Source organism: Musca autumnalis, unplaced genomic scaffold (genome assembly GCF_047663935.1).
Source record: "Musca autumnalis isolate F117 unplaced genomic scaffold, ASM4766393v1 scaffold_5, whole genome shotgun sequence".
Lineage (NCBI taxonomy): Eukaryota > Metazoa > Arthropoda > Insecta > Diptera > Muscidae > Musca > Musca autumnalis.
This window is the reverse complement of record NW_027412088.1, coordinates 170,428,235-170,440,360: the sequence shown is the minus strand read 5'-3', so window position 1 is coordinate 170,440,360 and position 12,126 is coordinate 170,428,235. Positions and strand designations below refer to the sequence as shown.

The 12,126-nt window shown below is 36.3% G+C and overlaps 1 protein-coding gene across 1 annotated transcript in view; it reads right to left on the bottom strand.

The window, feature by feature from the left end:
- The window catches only part of LOC141386975 (protein 5NUC-like), a 37,752-nt gene that overhangs the window by 8,311 nt on the left and 17,315 nt on the right, over window positions 1-12,126 (bottom strand). Inside the window, exons 2-5 of the mRNA XM_073955952.1 lie at window positions 874-1,146; window positions 662-812; window positions 344-600; window positions 10-286 (exon numbers count right to left, since the gene is read on the bottom strand). Coding sequence (XP_073812053.1) covers window positions 10-286; window positions 344-600; window positions 662-812; window positions 874-1,121 — 933 coding nt within the window. The 5' untranslated portion in view covers window positions 1,122-1,146. The remainder of the gene's footprint in view (window positions 1-9; window positions 287-343; window positions 601-661; window positions 813-873; window positions 1,147-12,126) is intronic.

Genomic DNA, 12,126 nt, shown 5'->3' with positions numbered 1-12,126 from the left:
TCTTCTTACTTGGACATGCAATTTTCCCAAATATTTGGTATAGGCATAGGCTTGAACCACTGGAACTCGCTTGCCGCTTGTTTGATTCACCACTGTGGGATAGGGACCATCAATACGTTCCGCATCGGGTTGTTCTCCATTGTACAAGAAGGTATTTGTGTGGCCACCAATTACCAAATCTACATCGGGGCATTGGGCAGCAATTTCCTGATCTCTCATGTAACCGGAATGGCCCAGGGCAATGATGATGTTAATGCCTTCAGACTTCAAGCGGGCGGCTTCTTTGCTGTAAAATGAAAAAGATTAAAACCTCTTACTATGAATACCTTCCGTAACTACTTACTTAATGGCTTCTACTTCATCAGTGAATATGATATCCTTGGCTTTGGTAAGATTTTGGGTCTCTGGGGTTAGGTAACCAATGACACCAACCTTAACCCCATTTACATCTAAAACTGTGGAGTTTTGCAGATTCTTGGCTGTTCTCAATTCCGGTTGATTGGACAAATCCAAATTTGCAGTCAAAACGGGAAATTCAGCCTTATTCAGGAATGGTATCAACCCTTCAACATCTTCATCGAATTCATGGTTACCCAAGGACTGGAAAAGAGAAGCAATTGTTTAATATAAATTGTTGAGATTAAGTTTCGGAGGTACCTACAATGGCATCGGGTTGCAATTTATTCAGGAAGGCAGAGGTAATATTATCCTTGAAGACATAGAACCAGGCAGTACCAGTATAGGTATCGCCGGCATTCAAATACAAAACAGGTGGACCACCATTCTTGGCTTCCTGACGGAATTTGCGTACCCTGGAAAATTCATATAGGAATTTTTAAGAATCTATTTAAGAGTATTCTCAGCTTAACTTACTCATAGGCCACACGGGCAAAGCCACCATAGCATTTATCGGTATTCGCCATTTCCTTGGTACACTTGCCACTATCCACACTGGTCTGTTCGAAACGGGCATGCATATCATTGTTGTGTAAAATTATGAATTCTGTGACGCCATCAGCGGCTCGCTTAATGGGATTGGCATTGCTGAAGGGTACAGAACAAATGAGAGCCAACCCGAGGAAGGTCAATGTTGAGAATCGAACCGCTGCCATTTTCAACATCTGATACTTGGGGGAGATGTTGATGCTGAAATGGGAAATTAAAAAAAAAACAATTTTTTTGGAAATTATTATCGGAGGTTCAAATTTCATTGGGATATTCTTCAATCTTCAACACAGAAAATCTACTGAATATTGATTTCCCTAGGGAAATATGCAATTTAGCCTGGCTGAATAACATTTTCCATAGGAAATCTTCAATTCAGCCTGGCTGAATAGAGATTTCCATAGGAAATCTTCAATTCAGCCTGGCTGAATAGAGATTTCCATAGGAAATCTTCAATTCAGCCTGGCTGAATAGAGATTTCCATAGGAAATCTTCAATTCAGCCTGGCTGAATAGAGATTTCCATAGGAAATCTTCAATTCAGCCTGGCTGAATAGAGATTTCCATAGGAAATCTTCAATTCAGCCTGGCGGAATAGAGATTTCCATAGGAAATCTTCAATTCAGCCTGGCTGAATAGAGATTTCCATAGGAAATCTTCAATTCAGCCTGGCTGAATAAAGATTTCCATAGGAAATTTGCAATTCAGCCTGGCTGAATAAAGATTTCCATAGGAAATTTGCAATTCAGCCTGGCTGAATAAAGATTTCCATAGGAAATTTGCAATTCAGCCTGGCTGAATAAAGATTTCCATAGGAAATATGTAATTCAGCCTGGCTGAATAAGGATTTCCATAGGAAATTTGCAATTCAGACTGGCTGAATAAAGATTTCCATAGGAAATTTGCAATTCAGACTGGCTGAATAAAGATTTCCATAGGAAATTTGCAATTCAGCCTGGCTGAATAGAGGTTTCCATAGGAAATCTTCAATTCAGCCTGGCTGAATAGAGGTTTTCATAGGAAATCTTCAATTCAGCCTGGCTGAATAGAGGTTTTCATAGGAAATCTTCAATTCAGCCTGGCTGAATAGAGGTTTTCATAGAAAATCTTCAATTCAGCCTGGCTGAATAGAGGTTTTAATAGGAAATCTTCAATTCAGCCTGGCTGAATAGAGGTTTTCATAGGAAATCTTCAATTCAGCCTGGCTGACTAGAGATTTCCATAGGAAATCTTCAATTCAGCCTGGCTGAATAGAGATTTCCATAGGACATCTTCAATTCAGCCTGGCTGAATAGAGATTTCCATAGGAAATCTTCAATTCAGCCTGGCTGAATAGAGATTTCCATAGGAAATCTTCAATTCAGCCTGGCTGAATAGAGATTTCCATAGGAAATCTTCAATTCAGCCTGGCTGAATAGAGATTTCCATAGGAAATCTTCAATTCAGCCTGGCTGAATAGAGATTTCCATTGGAAATCTTCAATTCAGCCTGGCTGAATAGAGATTTCCATAGGAAATCTTCAATTCAGCCTGGCTGAATAGAGATTTCCATAGGAAATCTTCAATTCAGCTTGGCTGAATAGAGATTTCCACAGGAAATCTTCAATTCAGCCTGTCTGAATAGAGGTTTCTATAGGAAATCTTCAATTCAGCCTGGCTGAATAGAGATTTCTATAGGAAGTCTTCAATTCAGCCTGGCTATTCCATAGGAAATCTTCAATTCAGCTTGGCTGAATAGAGGTTTTCATAGGAAATCTTCAATTCAGCCTGGCTGAATAGAGGTTTTCATAGGAAATCTTCAATTCAGCCTGGCTGACTAGAGATTTCCATAGGAAATCTTCAATTCAGCCTGGCTGAATAGAGATTTCCATAGGACATCTTCAATTCAGCCTGGCTGAATAGAGATTTCCATAGGAAATCTTCAATTCAGCCTGGCTGAATAGAGATTTCCATAGGAAATCTTCAATTCAGCCTGGCTGAATAGAGATTTCCATAGGAAATCTTCAATTCAGCCTGGCTGAATAGAGATTTCCATAGGAAATCTTCAATTCAGCCTGGCTGAATAGAGATTTCCATAGGAAATCTTCAATTCAGCCTGGCTGAATAGAGATTTCCATAGGAAATCTTCAATTCAGCCTGGCTGAATAGAGATTTCCATTGGAAATCTTCAATTCAGCCTGGCTGAATAGAGATTTCCATTGGAAATCTTCAATTCAGCCTGGCTGAATAGAGATTTCCATTGGAAATCTTCAATTCAGCCTGGCTGAATAGAGATTTCCATAGGAAATCTTCAATTCAGCCTGGCTGAATAGAGATTTCCATAGGAAATCTTCAATTCAGCCTGGCTGAATAGAGATTTCCATAGGAAATCTTCAATTCAGCTTGGCTGAATAGAGATTTCCACAGGAAATCTTCAATTCAGCCTGTCTGAATAGAGATTTCTATAGGAAATCTTCAATTCAGCCTGGCTGAATAGAGATTTCTATAGGAAGTCTTCAATTCAGCCTGGCTATTCCATAGGAAATCTTCAATTCAGCTTGGCTGAATAGAGGTTTCCCTTGGAAATAGAGATCAGCCTGGCTGAATAGAGGTTTCCATAGGAAATCTTCAATTCAGCCTGGCTGAACAGAGGTTTGCATAGGAAATCTTCAATTAAACCTGGCTGAATAGAGGTTTCAATAGGAGTTCGTCAATTCAGCCTGGCTGAATAGAGGTTTCCATAGGGAATAGAGATTTTCCCAGCGAGATTTCACTTATTTATCAGTTTATCATTTGTTTCTACCCAACCTATTATACTGTTATGGGATTTCAAATAATCTAGTATTTGTTTAAATCTTTGATTTTAATAAACAACACATTATTTAATGATCTTAAATTTGAAACTTGAAACCCAAAAATCTTTATCATAATTTTACCATAAAACCGGTTGATGGCTGTGATGCATTTGATTTCAGTTTATGTCACGCTTTGGCTCAATAGGGTAAAACCAAAACGAGTCTATCCCATTAAAAATTGATTAATAATAGTTTATTTTTATGCTTAAGTGTTTTATGAACAATAAAATTTGACATCATCCACCTACATACATATATTTCGGAATCAATAGATTTTGATTATTAATATTCAATTGCAAAACGAAAATTTTCTCTTTGAAGTCGTCAACGAAGATTACTTTAGATAAGCGGTTTTGTTTAAATTAGGCATTAAAAATAATTATTTTTAATTGAATATTATCTCATAATGAACGCACACTCACTAAAATACTTCACAACGGCAACAACAGTTTGGTCTTGATTTTATTTTTGTTTTATATGAATTTTTTGAAGGTAAGATCAAATCTGATGACGCGACTGACCGTTAAACACAGAATGTTGTAGACGAATGAATGTTAATGAGTATCGAAATATGTTGATGATGATGATGTTAACCGTTATCCAATTTAGTCTAGGAGATTAAATCTAGAATAACGATACTCATGTGCGGCATTTCAAGTGTTACCCAGAACAGTTGTCGTGGAAGGGGGAATTCCCTTCGGGGAAATCCTCTTATAAAACACACAGGTAACTGTTTAAATACCTGTCCTGGTTAAACCAATACAACAACTTTTGTGAGTTGTTGAAAAAAGGATATCTCCAGGAAGTGTTCTTTCATTTTCTAAAGTGATATTTTAATGGAAAGTTGCAGCTTATAGTGCATTTACACCATACAGATCTTTTAGCAAAACCATACATCAAATAAAACACATGTCCTTTTAAACAGATTTTTATTGCCCGATGTAAATGTAACCTTAGACTTAACGTTTCTTTCTATTTATAAGGAACGTTATAGTACATTTACATATAACTGGATTTAATATAACCACTGCATTTCAAATGCCAATTCCATTGCGTATACGTCAAATAAATCCCAATAAAGGAAGTTAACCCGGCAAAATGCTCTAATGTAAACATGACGTTACTCGTTGACGATTCATTGCAATTTGTTGTATAATACATTACCTCTCTCTGTGTTTGTTTATTATTCTCCATTGTCAGATGATTGATTCCAGATTTAATTTCCAAAATTGGCAATACAAACAATGTGTGTTGGTGGTTTCTTTATTTGTAAACTATAACGTCAGCATATTGAAATTATAAATAATTGCATAATTATAATTGATGACTGATTTGTTTCTGTTTAAAATATTTAACAACTCCATAAATAATTATCCAAAATTAATAAATCATGAGAACAATTAGTTTTGCATATTATTATATCGTTTACAGTGTGGACAACAGTAAGCTTTAATTTTATAGCAGCCGTGTCGTGATTTTATTGGTAAAAATTTTAAAAACTCTTTAGTTCTGGAACAAAGCTATATTTGTTTTCAACACATTTCAATTTTTATCTCACTTATTTTACAAAAATGTTTTAACACGACTGTCTGTGAGAGAATGATGGACAGCTGGAAGCAGTTGTCTGGACGCCTACGTCACAGAGGCAAGTTTTGGGTTTTAGACAATCAATACATGAAGTCAACTGTCCTGTCTTTTGTAAACGCAGGGTAAAGGTGCCATTGGATTATAAGCTCCAAGGAATTTTTATATAAGGTAGAAGTGACAATCAGCTCTATTTTTTACCTTTTTTGTAAATTTGGTTTTCAAAGTGTAATAGGGTATACTCATGAAATTTGAAACTTCGAAATTTGCTACCATAAAATACTTCTTTTTTAAAGTAAACGTGTAATAACAATGACCTACGACAGTTCTGAATGCTTTATATTTATATTTTAATTCAAATTTATTCTATGTTAGAGGATTTTCAAAATGTATTTATGTTTTTCCTGCGAAATTTTTTAGAACGACCCCATTATTCAATATTTTCTTTGACATTTAATTTTCTATAACAACAAAGTTGTTTTTGTAAATTTGATAGTTGAATATGCCTTGATAACCTCAAACCAAATTTACACTCTGTCTATACAATTGTTTACACAGGTTGATATAAATACGGCTTTATAAAACGATAAAGAGGACTATCTCAAAAAGGTCAACCTAGTTCGAAATTGCCGCGGCCTTCTTTATTCTTTTATCAGAAATGAAGTGTAACAAGAAAGCCTGCCGGGGCCTTAAAGGGGTGAGTACATAAGCTGCCTTGCCTTTTTACCTTGCTTGCTTCTGATGAAAGAATAAAAAAGAAAAGAATAACCCAGTTCGAAATTTGTTCGGCCTTCTTTATTCTTTTATTTTTATTATGTCAGAAATGAAGCAGGAAAGCAAGCTAGCTTATGTAATCACCCCTTAAGACTTCTAATTTCGGAATTCAACAAGCGACTGGCGATCAAATGAATAGTTGGTGTTTTTTAACGTTTCAAACGCGTCTGAAGAAAAGTCTTATCTATGTCCTCGAATAGTTTGGCATGGTTGACGGTATCAAAGGCCTTCAATAGGGCGAGAGCCTCTAGTAGCTCTAAATTTTCGTTACTGGCGACTGTCCGCATCTGTTGGCATCCTTGTCTGGCTACTTTTCGGGCTTCTGGTACAATATGGTTGGCTAACGATAGATTGAGGACACTTGTCAAATACTCAACTCCGAGTTTATCCAGTTGTTTAAGCATTCTTCTTGCGACACCGTTCGGATGACGTCTGCAACATCCTAAGGTCTAGGTACATAAGCTGCTGGATTTTTTACTCCGCTTCATTTCTGAGAAAAGAATAAAGAAGGCTGAGCCAGTTTCGAACTAGACCCTTTTCCGGAACAAGAAAGTCAGCCCTTTCACTGTCTGGGTGCTTTATGAGCTGCCGGATCTGTTATTACAACGTCGTTCTAATAATCCTTTCTTTCCGGGTTTGAGAGTGATTTAATCGTTGTCCACAATTTCCTTAATTCTCTACCAATGTTATATGGCTTCAGGTTAGAGTGGCTAGACCAAATGATTCCAATTTTGTTCACCTACTGGCATTTTGACTTCAAGAGTGAGTTCCCTACTCCGCTTCATTTCTGAGAAAAGAATAAAGAAGGCTGAGCCAGTTTCGAACTAGACCCTTTTCCGGAACAAGAAAGTCAGCCCTTTCACTGTCTGGGTGCTTTATGAGCTGCCGGATCTGTTATTACAACGCCGTTCTAATAATCCTTTCTTTCCGGGTTTGAGAGTGATTTAATCGTTGTCCACAATTTCCTTAATTCTCTACCAATGTTATATGGCTTCAGGTTAGAGTGGCTAGACCAAATGATTCCAATTTTGTTCACCTACTGGCATTTTGACTTCAAGAGTGAGTTCCCTAAGTCTTGGGTTTTCAGGGTTCGTACGACGAAGCTCGTCACGCTCAAGCCGTAAACACATAATTTCTGATAAAAGAATAAAGACAAATTCGGTCTATTTTGCCCTTGCTCTTTTATTCTTTTTGCCAGAATTGCCGCCCAACTTTACTGAAACGTTTTCGGCTTCCTGTTCTAGTCTCGTCGTCTCGGCTGGGAAATTGGATTTTATTTCAGGTATTCGACCAGCAGGAATGTTACTGAAATTCTTTACTCCTTCCCAGACATCAGAGGGATTGGGCAGTTCTCTGAAGCGTTGGTTGTGGAATTCTCTGAATCATGGATTATGGCTCCGGCACATACTGTCCGTTGTGAGTCGCGTCACGCTTTAAAAACAACAACCACATGAAAAATGTGTAGGTGATGCCAACTTCGTTCTAGAATTTTTCATGTAATTGTTGTAACGTGTCAGTCAACGGACCGTATGTGCCGAGGCCTGGGTAGACAAGCAGCCTCGTTGCCTGACTCCATTGTCTTGCTTCATTTCCGACATACTAAAAATAAGAGAATAAAGAAGAAAAGGTCAGCCTAGATCGAAATTTGCTCAACCTTCTTTATTTTTTTTATAATATCAGAAATCAAGCCAGGCAATGAGAGTGCTTATGTACCATGGTACACTTACAAAGGTAGATGCATCGGCGAATTGCTACAACAAAGCAACTTTTTTTTGCAATCTAAACTGTCAAAATTTTCGCCAAATGGTCTCTTGTTGTCTCTTTTTATCGTTTGTGTTTGTCTATAAAGTGTAGACATGCTATCTTTTACTTACCGAATCATATGGTTTTTTGTTTTGATTTTTCATGGCGAATTCCTAGTTTTTTGACGTTTTAGATTCGATCAGCTGGGCTGAGGCATTTACCTTTGTAATTGTTATGTACCCATGCCTTTAGGGATAAGTAAAGTCGGCTTGGGATAAGTAAAGTCGATTTCGAAAATCGAGTTTTATGTTTTAGACGAAACCCGAATAATTTATAATAATAAGGTGTGTACGATAACTTTCCCAGCAATAATTACTCAATCAGTTCCAGCAATCTCTCTCAGTGAATTTTAATCTCTCAAGCAAGAAAAATTGCAGAAAGTTATCGAACAGCATTTTGCAAAAACTTGCAAGAAAGTCAGCTGTTTCCGAAAACGTATGAAATTTGTTTTTGTTTCTTTTGATATTTTAAACCAAACGGAACAAAAACATAAATTTTAAAATTTCAGTTTACTTATTTAGTGCTTTAATCCTATCCACAACGCTTTAGAATCTAAAAAAATGTGCAATTGTGAAATTTTCTTGGTCAAAAATGTTATCATTTGGAGTTATGCTTGGTTTACATTTACGAAATCCACTCGATTTCAACTGTCAAATCCATAGGTTAAACGTCAAATGAAATCCAGATGAGATTTCATTTGACGTTTGAGCTATGGAATTGACAGTTGAAATCGAGTGGATTTCGTAAATGTAAACTTAGCATTGTTTACATTGAACAGGTGATTAAAAGACAGCTGATCAGACTTGCAAATTTTTGCGGGACAAATTTTCCGAGCAAAAATTTGCAAGTTCTCAGTCACAAAACTCTCCAAAAACTCGCTCTCTTTTGCTGGATAATTTTGTTATCGAACAGCATTCAGTATTTGTACGAATTTGTACAAATTTTTGGGTTATCGTAAAGACCTATAATTGGTCTGTTACTTTATGGGTACTTTACACGATATGTATTTTACATATGGGTTGTCACTTTGCGTATACATTTTGTATATAGAAAGTGACAACACATATGTAAAATACATATCGTCTAAAGTACCCATTACATTTAAAAATAGTAAAACCGGCAAAAGTAGTAAAAGTTGTAAATTGCTCCCATATGAATTGTAGTGTGTCTAAAGTAAAGGAACGCTTTTCGAGTAAAAAGTGGTAAAACTTGAAGATTTTTGCTCGTAAAGGAATATAGCTAATAATAATCTTGAAATATTTCCCGTTCTTCAGATCATCTGCATAGAGTTTTTTTCCATAAGTTCGTCTATATAAAAATCTTTCCAAAAAATAAGTGCTTTAATTTATTTGCAAAAAAACATCGCCAAGAAAATTGGGTTCCATATATGTATGTTAAAATTTATGTATGTGTCATTGTGTTTGCAAAACATGCAATATATGCAAAATATGTCGTATTTAATGGGACATATTAAAACGCCGAACATGACATTTATTGATGGTTGTCATATTTGCTATGTTTCTGTCTTCCTTTTTTTACTATTCTACAAAGGCAATCATGAAATATGTGAGCGGAAATTTTCTTCAATGACAAATAGTAACATTTATAGCGAATTTACACCAAGCATGTTTCAAAAACGCACCATTTAAGTTGTCAACTCCACTAAATATCTGTAAAATAAATGATCTATTTGACCAAAACAAATGTTTTAGGCGCCATGGTAAACAAATTGTTTTTGTCCAATAAAAAACAGCTGTTTTTTAATGACATGTATTAGGGTACATTTCCACCGGAACCTGAAACACCTGTTGTGTTTTATTTGACATATGGGTATTCAATAAAATTGGGCATTTTAAATGACAGGCTTTAAAAATATGTGACATGAAATTCAAAATGTCTCAATTTTGACCTTGCAGATTAAAAACAAACCAGCATGTGTTTTTATTTTGTTTAGCCTTCATTGTCAACATGCTCGATTATCCCTTATGTTAAACATAATCAAACAAATATGTCTAATTGTTAAAACACATGTTTTCTGAATTCTAGACATTTAACGTTGAACAGCAATATACAATGTATTGTAGTTAATAAAATGATTTTTCAAAAAACAATATCAACTATATATTTCGCAAAAAGGTGGGAAAGACAAGTTAAAAAAACAACAACAAAAATACACAGAAATTATAACTGATAAACTTCATTTAAAACTAATCTAATCTAAATAAAGTGTGTCAAAGACAGTCTGGATGTCGAATGTTTGTAGGCCTTCCTCACGAAAAGACTTTTGTTACAGTTTAAAAAGAAATAATATTTATTGAATATTAAAAAAACAAATTAAGAATATTAAAAACACAAAAGTAAATAGTTTATTTAACGACGACCGTGGTGCTTGAGCATCTTGTGTGCGATGGTTACCGAATCTCTCGACGGACTTTTACAGACTAACTTCTTCTTCTCTCCTTCGCTTACAGCATCGAACATTAGAAAAGGGCGAAGGGTGCTAGGGATGCCATACATGGATTTTAAGTAGGGGTTGCCGTGCGTGACAACTCGGCCAATCCTGACAGCAAATCGTCCTCGATTTGAGTTTCGTCGTCGCTGTCTGTAGCATCAATTTCTGGATACAATCTACACCAAGGCTTGAGTTTTTCGGAGGCGTAGACAGAACAAAACTTTCTCGTCGTCGTCAGGAGTCCAGGTATATCTTCAATTAAGTATCGATCATTCGGTAGTACTTTTGATATTATATACGGTCCTTTATACTTTGGTTCAAGTTTTCGTGATTCGCCTGTGGCTCCTGGTTCATTTTGGATTACTACAATATCATTTTCGGCATATTTACGTGGAGTAGAGTGTTTACTATCAAATCGGACTTTCCATTTCTCTCGTTGCTTTGCAATGTTCTCCTGAGCGATAATTCGTTTTTCTTCGGGTGATACTTCGTCATCATTTTTATCTACGTCGTTTTGAATAGCATTAACTAAATGATTTTGGACTACGTCGTTTATTTCAAAGTTGAAGACTAATTCGTTCGGGGTAAAACCGGTTGTTGAGTTTGATTGGGAATTTGATATCCATTGAAATTCGTTTAATTTAGTGTCCCAATTTTTCGGATCATCTGTTGTCGTTCTCAGGTAATTCAGTATAATAGCGTTTGCCCTTTCCACTTGGCCGTTTGCGCGTGGAGTACGTACAGCATTTTTTATATGTTGAATATTATGTTCGCTGCAATAACCTTCAAAAACTTTTGAGGTGAACGCTGTCCCTCTATCGCTTATAATTTTCTTAGGAGTTCCAAAATATCCAGTCATCTCATTTAAAACGTTTATCACGGGAGCGGTTTTTGTACTTTTAACGGCCTTTACAATTAAAAATTTAGAAAACGCGTCTGATATTGCCAAAATATGAGTATTTCCTCTTTTAGAACGTACGAAAGGTCCTAAGTGGTCTATGTGGATCGTATAAAACGGTATCGGCTCTGGCGGCTCAAAATGCATACGTCCTTCCGGTTTTCCTCCTTGATTACGGTTATAACAACAGGTTATGCATGACTGTATATATTCCTTTACGTACTTCCTCATTTTAGGGAACCAAAATAGCTTTTGAATACGCTGGATCGTCTTCTCGGTTGCAAAATGTCCTAATTCGTCATGGAAATATTTAACTATTCTCCATCTTACTGCTTTTGGGACAACGAACCGCAATTCTGTACCCACTTTACGATACAATCGATGATTACATATTTCATAGTCGGCCCGCAACTGATTCTTTTCCGGCGATGTCAATTTTCCTGCTAAAACGGCCATGATATGATTTATTCTCGTATCTTGCAATTGCATTGTCAAAACCCAATCATTAACGTCTTCGTCGACCATAAAAACAAATCCGGCTGGTTCCACGTCCTTCGATGGTTCATCTGGTGACCTGCTTAAAGCATCTACATGAGCTAAACGGCTGCCTTTCCGATGTACGGCTTCAAAATCAAATTCCAATAGTTTCATCCACCATCTCGCAATTCTTGATTTCAGCTCCTTCTTTTCGCGTACTTTTGCTACTGCTGAACAATCTGTTACAAGTCGGAAATGTTTTCCTAGCAAATATACTCTAAAACGCTCTAACGATTCAACGACTGCTAACACTTCGAGTTCATAACTATGATATAGTTGTTCATCTTCCGTACAATGTCGA